The 21,458-nt window shown below is 45.0% G+C and overlaps 1 protein-coding gene across 1 annotated transcript; it reads left to right on the top strand.

The window, feature by feature from the left end:
- Positions 1-15,895: 15,895 nt before the first annotated feature.
- ccn1 (cellular communication network factor 1) lies at positions 15,896-20,395 on the top strand. Its single transcript, XM_068036588.1, has 5 exons — positions 15,896-16,560; positions 16,917-17,130; positions 17,529-17,882; positions 18,761-18,933; positions 19,066-20,395. The coding sequence occupies exons 1-5, from the start codon at positions 16,519-16,521 to the stop codon at positions 19,366-19,368; spliced, it is 1,086 nt and encodes a 361-aa protein (XP_067892689.1). The 5' UTR covers positions 15,896-16,518; the 3' UTR covers positions 19,369-20,395.
- Positions 20,396-21,458: the final 1,063 nt, after the last annotated feature.

Genomic DNA, 21,458 nt, shown 5'->3' with positions numbered 1-21,458 from the left:
CGGTGGGCCGAAGGGCCTGTTTCAGTGCTGTATCTCTTTAAAAAAAGTGCTCTCGCACTGCCACTCCTTCCACCTGCCCAGCTTCATTTCCTAAAACTAAGTCTAAAATTGTGCCGTCTCTAGTTGGACTTGCTACATACTGGCCAAAAATGTTCTCCTCAAGAATTCTGCTCGCTCAATTCCTTTAACACTAAAACTATCCCAGTTAACCAATGCAAAACAGCGAGACCAGCGAGGCCATAAACAGCAAGGAGAAGGAAGGAGAGAGCTCGGTCCAAGCAACGTGAATCAGCGCGACCAGCGGAGCCCACATTCGGAAAGAGAAAAAAGAGGTATGACATTACAGGGAAGCAGGTAGATGATTGGCTGGTGAATTTTGAAGCTTAGGGGCTGTGTCTCAAGAACTGGCAAAAAAATACTGACCGATTTTCAATTGTATCATCCACCTGACATCTATCATTTGCACCCTTTTTCTGCTTCATCTTACTCTCTATCTCTTTCGTCATCCAGGGAGCTCTGGATTTGTCCCCCTTGTGGAAATGTACCTCAACTGCACCTGAACCATCTCCTCTTTAAAGGCAGCCCATTGCTCTGTTACAGTTTTGCCTCCCAATCTTTGATTCCAATTTATCTGGGCCACAACCTTAGTTACCCCTTTGAAGTTGGCCCTCCCCTGGATTGTTCCTTGTCCTTTTCCATAGCCAACCTACACCTTATGATGCTATAATCGCTGTTTCCTAAGTGTTCCCCTACTGACACTTGATTCATTTGACTCAATTCATTCCCCAGAACCAGATACAGCAATGCCTCCTTCCTCGTTGGACTAGATACACACTGATGTAGAAAATTCTCATGAACATACTCTAGAAATTGAGACATTACTTAACCGGGAGCCAATGTGGGTCAAAGAGCACAGGGATGATAGGGGAATGGGATTTGGTGCAAGTTAGGGTATGGGCATCAGAGTTTTGAATGACCTCAAGTTTACGAAGGGTCGAATCTGGAAACTTCTGATCCATACTGTTCAGATACACAAGGCCACTTAATTGCTAAGCCACTGGGAAAGCTGAGGTGCAATTATTTGTGAAGCTGTTTTTGCTTTGCAGTTATGCATGGTCACAGAGTCAGATTCTGAGCAGAGTCTGGAGGAGGCTGTCTGGCATCCACCTGGACACAAGAGCTTCGACATCTGATTTAAAAAGTGCTCACTGGGGCTACGTGAGCAGTTTGCAAATTTAGAGCAAAAACCAAACTCTGCAGATGCTGGAAAACTGTAATAAATTGCTGGAAACAGCTATATAAAGGCTTTTCCCTCTTCAAGTTTTCACAGTTCTGATGAAAGGACATCGACCTGAAATGTTGGGCTGTATTTTATATGGGTGATGGGGGACCCGGCAACGAGCCAGATGTCAGGGGACCACCCTGCCTCTGCCCTCCATTGGAACCCTGTCCAAATTCAATGGCAGGCAGGCAATTAACTGCCCACCGTTGGAGACGCCGTCCCTTTAAGGGACAAAATCCCACTGCCAACAGCAACCGGCCAATCAGAGGCCTGGCAGCTCATCAGTACCAGCAGCATTACTGGGCCCAGTGGCCACTGCCGGTACTGCAGGAGGCCCGGAACAGTGAGGAAGGAGGTGACGCTGGAACCAAGGTAAGTGGGGTCGGGCTCACCAGAGGCACTCAGGCAGACTCAAGCAAGAGGGTTGGAGGGGAGGGGTGGGGGCAATTGTTCTGTATTTCATTGAGTAAGACTAACATGTGGACTCACATCAAGCAGCCACTATTGAATGAACTTTATTTACACCTCCCCAACAGAGAGGGCAGCAGAGAGGGCAGTATAACAAAATGCTCAGCTATTACAATATACTACAGGGGCGGTTGGTGAGGGTGGGGGTATCTGGGGGTGGGAATCTTGCCATGGGGGTGGCTATCGCCTTGGGAGGGCCCTCTATGAGACATGGATTGCCCCCAAAGGAGGGACCCACCCGCAGCTCACTAGTAGGCAGCAAGGTTTCACCTGGTGGTGTCTCCACAAGGTGACGGGCCCCTCTGACATTGACTCCTAAATCCCAGCGTAGGTGGGAGGCGGCCCTTAATGACCGCTTCAGTGGCTTAATTTGCCGCCCGGCGGACATCCCATCCCTGCGGTGCCCGCCATGGACAAAATGACATGGCGGACAGGACAATGTTGGGCATGCCACCTGATGCCAACCCACTTTGTGCCCCCCTGCCTCCCAGCATGCATGTTGATGCTGGGGGCGGGGGGTGCAATTGGAGCTTTTGACAGTGAGAGCAATAGATTTTTGTTGGGTGAGACTATCAAAGGACATGGAGCAAAGGAGATTAAATGTGTTGAGGCGCAGATCAACCGCGATGTAATAGAATGGCAGAGCAGATTCGAGGGGCTGAATGGCCTACTGCTGTTCCTAAATAATTGAAATTTGAAAATGATACTGAACTAGGAGGGCAGTGCAAATTACAGAATGAATAGAATGAGTTGGACAGAATAATGTCAGATAAAATACAATGTAAACAAGTATTAAGTGCTACACAAAGGAAGGAAAATTGGACAACACCCAGATTCCATAAATGGTATTCAAGTATCTTATGGTGAAATTAAGAGAGACCTGTTAACCTTATTAGACATAATATTAAACATTTCTAACCAATGCAGAGCAAAAAAGATTTGCGTTTCTATAGTGCCTTTCTCAATCTTAGGACATCCCAAAAGGCTTTATAGCCAATGCAATACTTTTTTAAGTGTAGTCATTGTTGTAAGGTAGGAAACCCAACAGCCAATTTTCACACAGCAAGCTCCCACAAACATCAATGTCATAATGACCCGATCATACATTTTAGGGATGTTTATTCAGGGATATATATTGGCCATGATACCGGGGAGAACTCTCCTGATCTTCCTTGAAATAGTGCCATGGGATCTTTTACATCCACCTAAGAGAGCAGATAGGAGGCCTTGGTTTATGATCTCATCCGAAGGACAACACCTCTGATAATGCAGTACTCCCTCTGTACTGCACGAGGAGCATCAGCCTAGATTGTTGTGCTCAAGTCTCTGGAGTGGGAGCTGAACCCACAAACTTCAGACTTAGAGGCAAGAGTGTTACCAGCTGAAATCAGCAGCAACCAACAAAGCCTATATAACATTGAACTACGAAACCAAAATAAAAATCATAAGAGGCAGTGACCAAACTTTAGAGTTCTTCTATCAGACCACACCTTGAATATTGCAACCAGCTCCGGCTACCAAGAAACAAGGAAGAAAGTGGGACATTGAACCATTTGAGATAATGTAGAGAAAAGCCACCAGGCTGATTCGCAATGGCAGGGTCTGAGTTATGAGAAAGCACGAAAGAAACTTGGGCTATATATCCTGGAAAGGGCATACCCAAGAGGTGATCATTTAGAGGTGTGCAAGATTGTTAAGGGTACAGCAAATTTAACCTGGCATTATTTTTTTTATTTGTTTCTGAGGTGTGGGCAACACTGGCTCGGCCTACATTTATTGCCTATCCCTAATTGCCCTTGAGAAGGTGGTGGTGAGCTGCCTTCTTGAACCGCTGCAGTCCATGTGGGGTAGGTACACCCACCGTGCTGTTAGGAAGGGAGTTCCAGGATTTTGACCCCGTGACAGGGAAGGAACGGCGATATAGTGTTCCTATGCATCTGCTGCCCTTGTCCTTCTAGTTGGTAGAGGTTGCGGGTTTGGAAGGTGCTGTCTAAGGAGCCTTGGTGAGTTGCTGCAGTGCATCTTGTAGATGGTACACACTACTGCCACTGTGCATCGGCGGTGGAGGGAATGAATGTTTGTGGATGGGATGCCAATCAAGAGGGCTGCTTTGTCCTGGATAGTGTCGAGCTGCTTGAATGTTGTTGGAGCTGCACCCATCCAGGCAAATGGAAAGTATTCCATCACACTCCTGACTTGTGCCTTGTAGATGGTGGACAGGCATTGAGGAGACAGGAAGTGAGTTACTCACCACAGAATTCCCAGCTTCTGACCTGCTTTTGTAGCCACAGCATTTATGTGGCTGGTCCAGTTCAGTTTCTGGTCAATGATAACCCCCAGGATGTTGATAGTAGGGGATTCAGTGATCGTAATTTCATTGAACATCAAAGGGAGGTGGTTAGACTTGCTGTTGTTTGAGATGGTCATTGCCTGGCACTTGTGTGGTGTGAATGTTACTTGCCACTTATCAGCCCAAGCCTGGTTATTGTCCAGGTCTTGCTGCATTTCTACACGGACTGCTTCAGTATCTGAGGAGTCGTTGAACATTGTGCAATCATCAACAAACATCCCCACTTCAGACCTTATGATGGATGGAAGGTCATAGATGAAGCAGCTGAAGATGGTTGGACTTAGGACACTACCCTGAGGAACTCCTGCAGTGATGTCCTGCGACTGAGATGTTTGACCTCCAATAACCAGGACCATCTTCCTTTGCAGTAGATATAATTCCAACCAGCGGAGACCTTTCCCCTGATTCCCACTGACTCCAGTTTGGCTAGGGTTCTTTGATGCCATACTCGGTCAAATGCTGCCTTGATGTCAAGGGCAGTCACTGTCACCTCACCTCTTGAGTTCAGCTCTTTTGTCCATGTTTGAACCAAGGCTGTAATGAGGTCAATAGCTGAGTGGCCCTGGCGGAACCCAAACTGAGCATCGCTGAGCAGGTTATTGCTAAGCAAGTGCCGCTTGATAGCACTGTCGATGATCCCTTCCATCACTTCACTGATGATTGGCGGTAATAGGGCGGTAATTGGCCAGGTTGGATTTGTCCTGTTTTTGGTGCACTGGACATACCTGGGCAATTTTCCACACTGTTGGGTAGATGCCAGTGCTGTACCGGTAGGGGTGTGGCTAGTTCTGAGCACGTCTTCAGTACTATTGCCGGAATATTGTCAGGGCCCATAGTCTTTAGCAGTATTAGCTTTTATTGCTGTCACGTGGAGTGAATCTGATTGGCTGAAGACTGGCATGTGTGATGCTGGGGACCTCAGGAGGAGGCCGAGATGGATCAACCACTCGGCACTTCTGGCTGAAGATTGATGCAAATGCTTCAGCCTTGTCTTTTGCACTGATGTGCTGGGCTCCCCCATCATTGAGGATGGGGATGTTTGTGGAGCCTCCTCTTCCTGTTAGTTGTTCAATTGTCCACCACCATTCACAACTGACAGGACTGCAGAGCTTAGATTTTGTTCGTTTTTTTTATCCGTTAATGGGATTTGGGCATTGCTGGCCAGGCGAGCATTTATTGCCCATCCCTAATTGCCCTTGGGAAGGTGGTGGTGAGCTGCCTTCGTGAACCGCTGCAGTCCATTTGTGGTAGGTACACCCACAGTGCTGTTAGGAAGGGAGTTCCAGGATTTTGACCCAGCGACAGTGAAGGAACGGTGATATAGTTCCAAGTCAGGATGGTGTGTGACTTGGAGGGCAACTTGCAGGTGGTGGTGTTCCCATGCATCTGCTGCCCTTCTCCTTCTAGGTGGTAGAGGTTGTGGGTTTCCAAGGTGCTGTCGAAGGAGCCTTGGTGAGTTGCTGCAGTACATCTTGTAGATGGTACACAATGCTGCCACTGTGCATCGCTGGTGGAGGGAGTGAATGTTTGTGGATGAGGTGCCAATCAAACGGGCAGCTTTGTCCTGGATGGTTTCGAGCTTCTTGAGTGTTGTTGGTGGTGCACACATCCAGGCCAGCCTTGAGTTGCTAGATCTGTTCGAAATCTATCCTATCTAGCACGGTGATAGTGCCCCACAACACAATGGAGCGTACCCTCAATGTGAAGACGGGGCTTTGTCTCCACAAGGACTGTGCGGTGGTCACTCCTACCAATACTGTCATGGACAGATGCATCTGCAGCAGGCAGATTGGTGAGAATGAGTTCAAGTATGTTTTTCCCTCACCACCTACCGTAGACCCAGTCTAGCAGATATGTCCTTTAGGACTCGGCCAGTCGTGATGCTACTGAGTCACTCTTGGGAATGGACATTGAAGTCCCCCACCCAGAGTACATTTAGTGTCCTTACTACCCTCAGAGCTTCTTCCAACTCGCGTTCAACATCGAGGAGTACAGATTCATCAGTCGAGTGGGCGCGGTAGGTGGTAATCAGCAGGAGGTTTCCTTGCCCATGTTTGAGCTGATGCCATGAGACGTCATGGGGTACAGAGTCAATATTGAGGACTCCCAGGGCCACTCCCTCCCGACTGTATACCACCTCCAGTGGCTCTGTCCTGCCGGTGGGACAGGATATACCCAGGGATGGTGATGGTGGTGGCTGGGATATTGTCTGCAAGGTATGACAGCTATCCCAATTTTGGCACAATCCCCCAGATATTAGCAAGGATGACTTTGCAGGGTCAACAGGGCTGGGTTTACCATTGTTTCCAGTGCCTCGGTCGATGCTGGGTTGTCCGTCTAGTTTCATTCCTTTTCTTAGACTTTGTAGCGGTTAAATACAACTGAGTGGCTTGATAGGCCATTTCAGAGGGCATTTAAGAGTCAACCACATTGCTGTGGGTCTGGAGTCACATGTAGGGCGACACAGTGGCGCAGTGGTTAGCACCGCAGCCTCACAACTCCAGGGACCTGGGTTCGATTCTGGGTACTGCCTGTGCGGCGTTTGCAAGTTCTTCTTGTGGCCGCGTGGGTTTTCACCGGGTGCTCCGGGTTTCCTCCCACAGCCAAAGACTTGCAGGTGATAGGTAAATTGGCTGTTGTAAATTGCCCCTAGTGTAGGTAGGTGGAGGAAATATGGGATTACTGTAGGGTTAGTATAAATGGGTGGTTGTTGGTTGGCACAGACTTGGTGGGCCGAAGGGCCTGTTTCAGTGCTGTATTTCTAAATAAATAAATAGGCCAGACCAGGTAAGACCGCAGATCTCCTTCCCTAAAGGACATTAGTGAACCAGATGGGTTTTTACAACAATCAACAATGGTTTCATGGTCACCACTAGACTAGCTTTTTAATTCCAGATTTATGAATTGGATTCAAATTCGATCATTTGCTGTGGTGGGATTCGAACCCATGGTCCCCCAGAGCATAAGCCTGGGGCTCTGGGTTACAAGTCTAGTGACATTACCACTACACCACCACCTCCCCATGTTACTTTAAATTAAACTGCAACAACATTTATTTTAGTGTCTTTACTGTAGTGAAACATTCCAAGGTATTTCGCAGGATCAATGGTCAAACCAAAATTTGACATTGAGCCACATAAGGAGATATTAGGGCAGGTGACCAGAAGCTTGGTCAAAGTAGTAAGTTGTAAAGGAGTGTCTAAAGGAGGAGAGAGAGATGAAAGGCTTAGGCAGGGAATTATAATGGTGGAGGCAGAATTGCAGGAATGCAGAGATCTCAGAAGGTTGTAGGACTGGAAGAGGTTACAGAGATAGGGAGAGGTGAGGCCATGGAGGAAATTCAAAACAAGGATAAGAATTTTAAAATCAAGGAATTGCCGGACTGGGAGCCAATGTAGGTCAGCGAGCACAGGGATGATTGTTGAATGGGACTTGGTTTGAGTTGGGTTACAGTTCTGGATGAGCTCAAGTCTATAGCGGATGCAAGTTTGGAGGCTAGCCAGGAGATCATTGGAATGATTCCAACAAGAGAGAGTCTAATTCAATGGTATCACTATCACTGAATCTCCTACTGTCAACATGATGGGGATCACTATTGACCAGAAACTTAACTGGCCAATCACCTAAATGCTATAGCTACAAGAGGAATTCTGCAGCAGGTAACCCACCTCCTGACTCCCCAAAGTCTGTCCACCATCTACAAGGCACAAGTGATTAGGAAGGCAAATGGAATGTTGATATTTATTGCGAGGAGAATGGAATATAAAAATAGGGATGTTTTGCTACAGTTGTATAGGGTATTGGTATATAGAGAGCACATCTGAAGTACTGTGTACTCGTTTGGTCTCCTTATTTAAGAAAGGCTATAAATGTGTTAGAGGCAGTTCAGAAAAGGTTCAGTCGACTGATACCTGGGATTGGGGGGTGGGGGGGGGGGTGGGGGTGGTTTGGAGGGAGGTTATCTTATGATGAAAGGTTGGACAGGTTGGGTCTGGATCCATTGGAGTTTAGAAGCATACAAGATCCCGAGGGGACTTGACAGGGTGGATGCTGAAAGGATGTTTTCCCCTTGTGGGAGAATCTAGAACTAGGGGACACCGTTTAAAAATAAAGGGTCTCCCATTTAAGACAGAGATGAGGAGAAATGTTTTCTCTCAGAGGGTTGCAAGTCTTTGGAACTCTCTTCCCCAGAGAGTGGTGGAGGCAGGGTCATTGAGTATTTTTAAGGCAGAGGTACATAAATTATTGACGAACAAGGGAGTCAAAGGGAAGGCAGGAAAGTGGGGTTGAGGCCACAATCAGATCAACCATGATCTTCTTAAATGGTGGAGCAGGTTCAAGGGGCTGAATGGCCTATACCTGCTGCTAATTTGTATGTTTGTATGTAAGTCAGGAATGTGATGGAATACTTTCCAGTTGTCAGTTCTGGACATGCAGAAATTTCCTCCAATTAAATATTGGGAAGATTGAAGCTATTGTCTTCATTTCCCACCACAAACTCCACTCCCTCACCACTGATTTCACCCTCTCCCTAGCAACTCTCCGAGGCTGAAGCAGACTGGTCACAACCTCAATGTCATATTTAACCCTGAAATGAGCTTTCAACTACATATCCATGCTGTCATGAAGACCCCACCTGCCAAGAATGAGGCATATTAATTTCATCATATGAACATTAATTTTAAACTGTTGCTGGAATGAAGAGATGACTTGTTTAAAGAGATCAGCGGTGGCTGGAAAAATTTGCATACTAAGAGACAGTTGCCTAGAGAGACAATAGAACTGCTACCCGATCCAATTAACCCAAATGGATTTTGATCACCAGACATTGAATGTGTAAGAAAGCCAGCATTCCAGGGTGTCTGCTAAGATGGAGAATTCACAAATGCAGGAGTTAGTTAAAACAGCTAGTCACCCAGGTTTTTGTTTGAACTGCTCACAGCACAGTTTGGGTCAGATTATAACTGAATTTGGAAGAAGAGAGCCTCTCTCCTGGCTAGCTCTCTCTCTCTCTCTCTCATGAATCTCCGGATCCATTGAAGTCATTTAAACCTCAAGAGAGAAATGTCTCCTACATCAAAACAAGTTTTAATGCATGCACTGGGCCCCAACGAAAGACTTACCGGTAATCAAAGACTCTACATCAAACTCAAAGGACTATAAATAAATCCCAGCCTTGAACTTTTCCCCTTTATTCTTTCTACTTTTCTGTCTCTATCTGCGTGTGTTTATCGCGTATGCATGCTAGCATGGTCACGTCACGTATTCATAGTCTTTAACCGAATTAGAGTTTAATGTTAATAAACTTACACCTTTCTTGTTTAAATCTAAGAAAACATGTCTGGTTGATTTCTTTGCCTTACAATTGGAGAGCAGTGAACAAGGATTCACTGAGGCGGAGCTAAAAACGCGGTGTTTTAAAAATTAAACCCTGTTACAGTCAAACCAGGCAAAGGCTGAGAGGGAACCCCTAGACCCCTTTCTCACCTGGTCATAACAACGCTGTCATGAAGACTGCCTATTTCCACCTCTGTAGTATCGCCTGCGTACATCCCTATCTCAACTCTTCTGCTGCTGAAACCCTCATACATGCCTTTGTTATCTCTGGGCTTATTATTCCAATGCACACGTGGATGGCCTCCTACATTTTATCCTCCATAAACTTGAGGTTATCCAAACATCTGCTGCCTGTGTCCTAACTTGCACTAAATGCCGTTCACCCATCATCCCCTGTGCTTGCTGACCTACATTGGCTCCTGGTTAAGCAACACCTCGATTTTAAAATTCACATCCTTGTTTTCAAATCCCTCCATGGCCTTGCTCCTCCCTATCTCTGTAAACTCCTCCAGCCCCACAACCCTCCGCGATATCTGCACTTATCTAATTCCGGCCTCTGGAACATCCCTGATTTTAATTGCTACACCAGGTGGCCATGCCTTCTGCTACCGTAAGCTTTTAAATTCCTTCCCTAAACATCTCTGCCTCTCTACTTCTCCCTCTTCCTTAAGCCACTCCTTAAAATCTACCTCTTTGACCAAGCTTTTGGTCACCTGACCTAATATCCCCTTATGTGGAACAGTGTCCTATTTTGCTTTATAATGCATCTGTGAAGCACCTTGGGACACTTTATTACATTAGAGGCACTATATAAATGCAAATTGTTGTTGTCGCTTGGATGGGTGCAGCTCCAACAACACTCAACAAGCTCGATACCATCCAGGACGATTGGCACCCCATCCACAACATTCACTCCCTCCACCACCGACGCACAGTGGCAGCAGTGTGTACCATCTACAAGATGCACTGCAGCAATGCACCAAGGCTCCTTAGACAGCACCTTCCAAACCCGTGACCTCTACCAACTAGAAATTAATGCAGGCAGGTGGGATTAGTAAAGGCATTATAGTCGGCATGGACGCAGTGGGCTGAAGGGCCTGTTTCTATGCTGTACAACTCTATGACTCTATGACTCTAGAAGGACAAAGGCAGCAGACGCATGGGAACACCACCACCTGCAATTTACCCTCCAAGTCACACACCATCTTGACTTGGAACTGTATCGCTGCTCCTTCACTGTCGCTGAGTCAAAATCCTGGAACTCCCTTCCTAACAGCACTGTGGGTGTAAACTTCCCCACATGGACTGCAGCGGTTCAAGAAGGCAGCTCACCACCACCTTCTCAAGGGCAACTAAGGTTGATTAATACGTGCTGGCCTTGTAGGAATGCCCATATTTTGTGAATGAATGAATAAAGCAAAAAAATTTCAGGTGTAGAACTAGTGGGCAGAAGATCAATCAAGAGTAGGGTAGTTTTCAGACAGATTTCAGGAAATTCTTCTTCACACACAGAGTGACAACATACGGAATTGTCATCCGTCTACAGCAGTAAAAAGAAAGAAAGACGTGCATTTCTATAGCACGTTTCACAACCTCAGGACTTCCCCAAAGTGCTTTACAGCCAATGGAGTACTTTTGAAGTATAGTCACTGTTATAATATAGGAAACACAGCAACCAATTTGCACCCAGGAAGCTCCCACAAACAGCAAAGTGATAATGACCAGATAATCTGTTTTAGTGATGTTGATCGAAGGATAAATATTGACCAGAACACCAGGAAGAACTCCCCTGCTCTTCTTCGAAATAGTGTCATGGGATCTTTCATGTTCATCTGAGAGGGCAGACGGAGCTTCAGTTTAATATCTCATTCAAAAGACGGATGCAACAGTGGGAGCAACAATCCTGGCATTATTTAAGAAACTATTGGATGCTACAGTGTGAAAGGGGATTGGACCTCTCTGGATTGATGAATTAAGATGAATTGAATGACCCTTCACATCGATAACAATCTGTGGCCTTCTTCACAAGTCAGAGACGTGAACTCTCTGCTGGACTGTCAGCTCCCAATCTCATCCCTTGCCTCTCCCCTGACATCACAAGCTCTCTCCTGTCAGCTTCCTGTGGACTGTTTGCTGATGATGTGGAGCAAATGGTCAGATGGTGGATGGCCAAGGAGAAAGGGGTTAGCTAACTGATGGTGGAGTCAGCCATGACACAACGGCCGCACTCTTGCCTCGGAGTCAGAGAGTTAGGAGTTCAAGTTCCACTACAGAGACTTGAGCTTGTAATCTAGGCTGAGATTTCTGTGCAGTCCTGAAGGAGTGGTGCATCGTTGGAGGTCTGTCTTTCAGAGGAGATGTTGAGCAGAGGCTCTGTCAGCCCTCAGGTGGATATAAAAGATCCCATAGCACTTTACAAGAAGAGCAGGGGCATTCTCTCCAGTGTCCTGGCCGATAGTTATCACTTAAACAACATCACTCAAGACAGATGATCTGTTCATGATCAAATTGCTGTTTGTGGGATCTTGCTGTGTGCGCATTGACTGCTGCATTTTCGACATCACAACAGTGATTACACTTCAAAATACTACTTCATTGGCTGCAAAGCAATTTGGGGCATCCTGAGGTTGCGAAGGGTGCTATATAAATGCAGGTTCTTTATTTGGGTGGGTGTCTGAGTGACTAAACTTGTCTGGCTGCTGATAGATGTCTCGGTGACTTGGTTTGGCTGCTGCTGCTTCTGAATGAGTGACCTCTAGTGGTTATTAGGATCTCTCTAGTCACCAGCCTGCTGGTGGTGCTACTTCTGGCTTCTGCTCATAGCTTGTGGGTATATGCAGGTGGAATTTGGCAGCAGATAGTCAATAGTGGGTGAGCTAGTCTGTAAGTCTTAATTGCTCACTCGATAAAATTCAGAGAACAGGTTCAGTGTCTTTAAACTGTATGATGTTTTGTCTTATCGTGATGCAGAGTAAAATCTTTATGGATATGGAAAACGTATCAAAACAGTGAAAAAAAACACAAAAAAGTGTCAATAATATTACATTTCCTGGAAAGTGCACCTCCAGAAAGATTGTCATAGAATCATAGAATGGTTACAGCACAGAAGAAGGCCATTTGGCCCATCATGTCCATGCCAGCTCTCTGTAAGAGCAACTCACCTAGTCCCACCCCCCTGCCCTTTTACCGATAGCCCTGCAAATTTTTTCTCTTCAGATAATTATCCAATTCCCTTTTGAAAGCCCCGATTGAATCTGCCTCCACCGCACTCTCAGGCAGCGCATTCCAGATCCTAAACACTCACTGTGTAAAAATGTTTTCCCTCATGTCGCCATTGGTTCTTTTGCCAATCACCTTATATCAGTGTCCTCTGGTTCTTGACCCTTCGGCCAATGGGAACAGGTTCTGTCTATCTACTCTGTCCAGACCCCTCATGACTTTATCAAATCTCCCCCCAACTTTCTCTTCTCCAAGAAGAACAGCCCCAGTTTCTCTGATATATCCATGGAACTGAAGTCCCTCATCCCTGGAAGCATTCTTGTAAATCTTTTCTGCACCCTCTCTAAATCCTTCTTGACCATAATCTACAGTACACCTACTTCTGAATTCTCAATATTTTACTGAAGCAGAAAAAAAGGTCTTGCCTTTATATAGCACCTTTTGTGACCACCGGACACCTCAAAGTGCTTTACAGTCAATGAAGTATTTTTTGAAGTGTAGTCACTGTTGTAATGTAGGAAACGTGACAGCCAGTATGCGTGGCTAATACATTAGTATTAGCCACATAAGTACAGCAGTACAAGTGACAGCACAGCAAGCTCCCACAAACAGCAATGTGATAATGACCAGATTATCTGTTTTTGTGATATTGACTGAGGGATAGGAACATAAGAAATAGGAGCGGGAGCAGGCCATTCAGCCCCTCCAGCCTTCTCTGCCATTCAATGGTTGATCTTGTAATTCAACACCATTTTCCTGCACTATCCTACAGGTGGCACAGTGGCGCAGTGGTTAGCACTGCAGCCTCACAGCTGTAGGGACCCAGGTTCGATTCTGGGTACTGTCTGTGTGGAGTTTGGAAGTTCTCCCTGTGTCTGCGTGGGTTTTTGCCGGGTGCTCCGGTTTCCTCCCACATCCAAAGACTTGCAGGTGATAGGTAAATTGGCTGTTGTAAATTGCCCCTAGTGTAGGGAGGGAATATGGGATTACTGTAGGGTTGTTGGTTGGCACAGACTCGGTGGGCCGAAGGGCCTGTTTCACTGCTGTATCTCTAAATAACTCTCCTGCTTTTCTTCAATATAGTGTTATGGGATCTTTTACATCCACCTGGGAGGGCAAATCAGGCCTCAGTTCAAAGTCTCATCTGAAAGATGGCACTTCAGGCAGTGTAGGGCTCCCTCTGTGCTGCACTGGAGTTTCCCCTCTCCAGTCAAACGGGACCATACCAGATCCAACTATCCCGGCAGTGTATCCGGTACAGGATTCATTCAGAGAAAAATCATCTCGAATTTAAATAGTCGCATCAGAAATCAGGACTGAAATGGCAACTTGTCCAGTTTGTGTAAAAAAAAAGTTGATAACTTTGAAAAAATAAAATTCAAGGCAAAAGACAGCGTCAAGTATTAGACAAGTATAGAACACATCGTCACTGAACCTTGACAGAGACTGTCTCGGAACTAAGATGTGCTTATTTGGTATTTCCTGGCCGACGAGTTCTGGGAGTAACTTCAAAGAAAACTTCAGAACATCTCAGAATCTCATTAAAGGGAACAATCTACAGAATTTCGCACCTCTCCACAATAATAGACAATCAGCAAGAGTGCATTACTGGAGATTTCCCAACAAAGACTCTATATTAACGCTGCTTATTAAAAGGAATAACATTCCTATTAATGACAAACACATTTATAGAACTACTAAGTCTTGTTTCCCACTGATCCGAACAAACATTTCCTCCTATCAGATTGAATTGATCCATTCCGCACAGGGTAATCTCCATTCACTGTCTCTTACACTGCAGCAGTGCTTGAACAGGACTGTTGTGTAACGGAGTTTCATCTTGAACATGAAAGTCAACATCCACTAATTAAATGGAAAGGCAAACTTACCCCTTCAAAGTCCGCACCAGCCTCACAAATCCATAGGATTGCTCTTGCATTCCTGATCAGATCTTTAATATGTTACGCATTTGAGGTTAAAACTCATCCTGACAACATCCTGAGACTGAATTTGCCTGTAACCCTCATCTGATCTTCGGCCAAGGAAAATTCTTGGAATTTTATCCACGATAAAAAAGGCTTTCAGTAACGTTTTTTTCCCTTTAATAAAAGAGGAATGAGTCTCCAAGTATCACTGTGGTCTTTCTAGAAACATGACGTATTCATTTAAGTCCCTTCAGGTGAGCCCTTCGCAATCCCAGCAGAGATCCAGCACAGATCATAGGTGGGCCCCAGCACACATCCAGAACAGACCCAGCACAGATCGGCACCAGCACAATCCCAGCACACATTCACTACAGTCCCAGCACAGATCCAGAACAGTCCCAGCACAGTTCCAGCACAGATCCAGTACAATCCCAGCACAGACCCAGCACAGATCGGCCCCAGCACAGATCCACTACAGTTCCAGCACAGTCCCAGCACAGATCCAGTACCATTCACTGCACAATCTTGTGCATGTGGGGCTACATGTTATCTCTGAATGAATCACTCTTCGGAAACAAAAGCCGCCACTTAAAGGCGTTAAATTGTTTGTAAACCCTCCTGGTAATGTGGCTCGTTATTCACATGTGACTGTGATAGATCTTAAACCGCATTCCTTAGTGTGTAAAATATAACATGAGCTTTGTAAGTGTCAAAGTTAGTAACTCTCCCCCCCCAAACACCCCCCCCCCCCAATCTCTCCCAGTAAATTACATAGCTGCAATGAAAAGCAAAATCATACAAGGCGAGGAATCTTTCAAACTGATCCCTCACTGCAGCATCAATCAAACCCTTTCATATTAAAAGAAGTCTCGAGATGTCAACAATACTTTGTGGTCGAAAGGCAGGCAAAAAAAATGTGGAAAAGGCAGACTTCTGCACTACCAAATATGGAAATAATGTTACGTCGTGGTAGATAATTCATCTGGAAATACTTAAGAGGGATGGGAAAAAGGAAAAGAGGCCAAGAATAGAAGCCATAAACTTTCCCACTCTGTAGTGAAAACGAAATGATTTTGTAAATTATTTATTATGCAAACTTCAAAGTATTTCCCCCCAATTTCCTGCTCCAATGCTGGTGGTGTTTTAATTTGGCTGAGATGAGGGAAAAGCTGAGAAGAACTTGGAAATTCTCTCTCTCTCTCTCCCTCTCTCCACCCCTCTCCCTGTTCAGCTGGGGCGGTGTCTGAGAAAAACGCGCCAGAAACATTCCTGACATTCTTGTTACTGAAATCAAACAAGCCCCAGACAGCCGGGGGAACGTCAGCCGACACAGTCCAGTCGCTTATAAAAACAGCAGCACTTCGGCGGCCTCGGCACAAAGCAGCCAGAGGCAAGCAGACTGCCCAGGGTTTAACTTCGGTCGGCAGCTACATAACAGAACAGGAGAGGAGAGGAGAGGAGCAGCCAGCGGCAAAACCACTGAGAGCAGCCTGCAGACAGACAGATAGAGACAGACTCAGAAAGAAACACACAGACACAGAGAGTAAGGCAGAGAGAGAGAGAGACACACACAGTGAGGCACAGAGAGAGAGACAGAGTTAGACACACACAGACAGAATCACAAAGAGAGAGTGAGACACACAGAGAGAGTGAGACACACAGACAGAATCACAAAGAGAGAGTGAGACACACAGAGAGAGTGAGACACACAGACAGAATCACAAAGAGAGAGTGAGACACATACAGAGAGTGAGACACACAGACAGAATCACAAAGAGACAGAGAGAGTGAGACACACAGAGAGAGAATCACATAAAGACACACAGAAAGGGAAACAGAGACACAGACACACAGAGAGATTCAACAGAGGGGAGATCAGCAACTCCTTGAAAATCAGATTGTGCCATTTCAGAGAAGAACTTGGAGTCATCCTCAAAATGATCCACTTTACAGCCATCGCTGTCCTGCTCATGGTGAAGGTGAGTCTCCTCGTTTAGAAACCCTCTGTAATTTATATACAAACCAATGTAACTGCCTGAAAGGGTGATGGGAGCAGATTCAATAATAACTTTCAGAGGGGAGTTGGAGAAATACTTGATGGGGTTTTATTTTTGCAGGGCAATTGGGGATGGGGGGGGGTGGGCGAATGGAAATAATTGAATAGCTCTTTCAAAAAAAACCAGCACAGGCAGGATGGCTCGAATGGCCTCACTGATTTTTAAAAAAACTTTTATGATGTCTTTGGGGGGGGTATTTGTATCTGCTAAGTGCTTCGCCATGTTATACCTTGATTGCAAGGAGACTGAGCAGTGTGTTTGTTGCCTTGTCCCCACAGGTGATATTTGCCTGCCCGCTGGGATGTCAGTGCCCTCAGGAGATGCCAAGGTGCCCCCCAGGGGTCAGCCTGGTTCTGGATGGCTGTGGATGTTGCCGGGTCTGTGCCAAGCAGTTAAATGAAGATTGCAGCAAAGCGCAGCCCTGTGATCACACCAAGGGGCTGCAGTGTAATTTCGGCGCAAGTCCCAGCGCTCTTCAGGGGATCTGCAGAGGTAAGATTCTTGTGGCTTATTCAGAACTTATTAAAACCGTTGGGAATGTCTCCTGCCGTTTAGTCTAGTCCAAAAAAAAAAGGAGTTCTGTCATTTTTAAAACCATGTATGGTTATGTTTTATTGTTCTTTGGCCATCTATTGGCAGTAAGGCATGTGATTTCAGCAGTCAGGAATGTAATTCACTGTGTTTGGATGTTTGAAGGGAAAGTGATTCCTGAGTAATCCATTGTTCAGTTCCTGCATGCCTCCAGGGACCTGTGCTTAGAATTTCCACACTTTTAAATATATATGTATATGTGAGCAGCACAAACCAGTCTTCATTTAATGAATGTGAGAGGCCCATCTGTTCCCAAATTATTTTTTAAAGTTCTTTCTATTTACTTTGTGTTTTCACAGCCAGAGCTGAAGGAAGACCTTGTGAGTACAACAGTAAAATTTATCAAAATGGGGAGATCTTTCAGCCCAATTGCAAGCATCAGTGCACTTGTATCGACGGAGCAGTGGGCTGTATCCCTCTCTGCCCTCAGGAACTCTCACTGCCCAATATGGGCTGCCCTAACCCACGGCTGCTTAAGGTCCCAGGCCAGTGCTGCGAGGAATGGGTTTGTGACGGAACCAAAGCAGTGTCGGAGGCTGAGGACACGGAGGACCACTTCAGTCAAGAGACTGTGGTAAAGCCATGGCAGAATGGAGCACTCTACAACAATGAATTACTCTCTCTACTCAGAGGCGGTCTCAAGAGACTACCTGGTAAGTTATCGATTTTTACAGCACAGAAGGAGGTCATTCTGTCCATCATGGCTTTGCTGCTCTTAGAAAGAGCGATCCAATTCACCCCAATCCCCCTACTCTTTCCCCCAGAGATCTCCAGTGCTTTCCTCTTCAAGTATTTATCCAATTGCCTTTCGAAAGTTATTATTGAATCTACTTCCACCGCCCTTTCAGGCAGCGCGTTCCAGATTCCAACTATTCACTGTGTTTTTAAAAAAAAAACACATTTCCCCTCTGCTTCTTTTGGCAATCACCTTAATTCAATGTCACCTAATTTTATGAGCTCCATTTGTAAATGCTGCACATAGCTCCAATAGTAAGGTGCATCCAGTTCTCCATTATAGTGTCTACACCAGCTAGCATTATTATAGATTATTTTATATCTTTCTGGTCTGAGAGCCTGTCATTCCTTTTGCTGTACTGTACAGGCACGCATTGATACTCCCTGAGGTTTATTGCCAATGTTTACTGCAAGCACTAAACTTTGATCTTCATGATCTCTGAACCACCATCTACTTCAGGAAATTAGGTCTTAAAAAGGGTTGAAAAATCCAAATGTACATGTTGAACCAGCAACAGGAATGACATCATCAACAGGCGCCATGCTTACAAGTTAGTAAGGTTTTGGAAAACTGCCAGAAGTTATGAATTGAAATGGATACTTTCCAATAGCCCAGCTGTACAAGCCTTTCTTAGGCAGACACTCACGTTGGTGTACACCATAAACTGCGTCAAACGGCAATAAAAGCCTTGCGTATAACTATTGAAACAGGACAATGTTTTGTAAAAATGCCTTGAAAAACCATTGTTTCTCTCCAGTTTCTAAACAGTCTTCGTTCCAATTTCTGTTGTTTCAGCTTGGAGACCCAAATGTTTTGTTCAGACAACCGAATGGTCGCAGTGTTCCAGGACCTGTGGGACAGGCATCTCCACAAGAGTCACCAATGACAACCCTGACTGCAAACTTCGAAAAGAGACAAGAATCTGTGAAATCCGTCCTTGCGACCAGTCGGCGTCTCCTAACCTTAAAGTAAGCTCCGCTCCTCCACAACCAGAGCAAGCATGCGACTCTATGATGTTCAAGTAACTCTAATCTGGAACAAATCCATACATTTGCTAATTGTCTTTCCTCTTTTTCTTATTGCACCTCCTGCCATCCCAGAAAGGAAAGAAGTGCTACAGAACCAAGAAATCCAGTACAGCGGTGCACTTCACCTATGCGGGTTGTGCCAGTGTGAAGAGATACCGTTCCAAGCACTGTGGTTCATGTGTTGATGGACGTTGTTGCACCCCCCAACTGACCCGAACTGTTCGCATTCGCTTCCGCTGCGATGATGGGGAGACCTTCACCAAGAACATGATGATGATTCAGTCCTGTAGATGCAATTACAACTGCCCCCACTATAATGAGGCCTCCAATCCTTACGTCATGTTGCACAACGACATTCACAAGTTCCTAGATTGACGAGCTGTGTAGGTAGTGGCGTTGGGATGAGGCAGGAATGGGCAGGTAGAGGAAGAGTCAACTGGGCAGCATGAATTAGAAAAAAGGGATGTAATCAAAATGGGATGGCAATGCAGCTCTTAAAGGAGCAGGAATTATTTTCTTTTTTTTCTTTTTTCACTTTGAAAGAGATAGGTTTTGTCATGGTTATATGAATAACCTGCACAAATCGTATCTATATACCTTTTTGCACTTGCCCCAGCTATGTTTTCCCCAACTCAATGCCATATCAGTTCCAACTTAATGTTGGAATTGGTGAATGCTTTTGAGAAGACTGGGGTTTTAGAAAGGGGCTGTTGTGTAGTTTAAAAAAAAAAAAATTTTTACACATCATACATGCAACAATGCGAAAAGGGAAGGGGAGGGGTTGGTCAGTGATTGTTATTATACTGTAGCTATACCTATATGCACTGTGCAGCATTGCCCTTGGTGGCAACTGAGACTGAGGGAACAGTGAACCCTCAAGGTTAAATGAAAGCTTCAATTTATTGGAGCGAGGAGATAGCTTCATTTTGGAGCATAGTTTTCCCAGTTTTTGTTCTATTTGTAACAAAGCGATGTATATTTGTATTATTATATAATGTCTTAACATGTATCATTAGCAGTGTATTGTCTTTTATCAAGTGCTTGTGTGAAAACATGGTTGTAATTGAAAATGTAATAATGGTCAGATTTCCTGAGCAAATTGTGTTGGTTTGCTTACACAAGCTGGATGTGGGTCACATTATTTTCTGATGTGAGCTGAATAGCTCATGTTATGTGGCAGCTAGTAACCAACTCTGTTAAAGCTACAGCTGTCTAATATGCATAGCACAGCAAACAGAATCAGTTCTTACAAATCCTGCAGTATATCCTTCCAATGTTGCATTATTTATCAAAAATGTAGCAAATTCTATTGGGATGCAGAAAAAAATGTCATACTGGAATGAAATGTACATAGATTTAATTTTTTAAGAGGAAAAAATAAACAATTTATTTATGGAACTGCCCTTTGGTATATTCTGCTTATTTCTGTTTAGGGTGTTATGAGTTACATACTAAAGTGACAATGTACATCCAAACAAGGGACTAAAGTAAAATTTCATGTCTCTGTTCAGTTCAAATAGGTCTTTAACTGTTCTAACATCTGATGTTATGTAATGGGAACGAACCAAGCAGCAATCTACAAATTAAACAGGATAAACCATCATGGACCGTGGTAGAATGCAGGCATACTGTATAAATAAGACAGGAAATTGTTACTACATGGTAGATCCTATCAAAGCATCTTTTTAAAATTTGTTCGGGGGTTATGGGTGTCACGGGCAAGGCCAGCATTTATTGCCCATCCCTAATTGTCCCATGAGAAGGTGGTGGTGAGCTGCCTTCTTGAACTGCTGCAGTCCATGTGGGGTAGGTGCACCCACAGTGCTGTTAGGGAGTTCCAGAATTTTGACCCAGCGACAGTGAAGGAACAGCGATTATAGTTCCAAGTCAGGTTGTTTATGGCTTGGATAGGAACTTGCAGGTGGTGGTGTTCCCATGCGAATACTGCCCTTGTCCTTCTAGTTGGTAGAGGTCATGGGTTTGGAAGGTGCTGTCGAAGGAGCCTTGGTTTGTTGCTGCTTTAAAAGAGAAGGGATGAATACATGAAAGATAAAAAAGGTACGAGGAAGGAATGCAAGTAAATGAATGTCTCCTTCGATGAGCTTGAGTCTGCCAAGCTGTAACATTTTATGATTCTCATGTCACAGGACAGGAATGGAGAAGATTTTGGTAATAATGGGACAAAAGCACCAAAGCACTTGTTTTAAAAAAAATCCTGAAATCCCACAAAATAAAGGGAGAATTTGACATTCTGTCAAGTAAAGTATTGACTCTGACAGTCACCTTTCAATGAACTCACTACAAAGGTTAAGTACATTTTATAGTTGTTGTTATTGACAACTAGATCGTCAGGCTTCCTCGGGTTCTAAAGTATTTAAATCAAATCCAATACAGTATTTATGAATTTCAGTTGTGCATAAATGGAGCAATTCAGTAAAATAAGCAGGGAACTTATTCAGTCAGGG

This window comes from Heterodontus francisci, chromosome 8 (genome assembly GCF_036365525.1).
Source record: "Heterodontus francisci isolate sHetFra1 chromosome 8, sHetFra1.hap1, whole genome shotgun sequence".
Classification (NCBI taxonomy): Eukaryota; Metazoa; Chordata; class Chondrichthyes; order Heterodontiformes; family Heterodontidae; genus Heterodontus; species Heterodontus francisci.
Note: the sequence above shows the minus strand (reverse complement) of the source record. Positions and strands in the feature narration are given on the sequence as shown.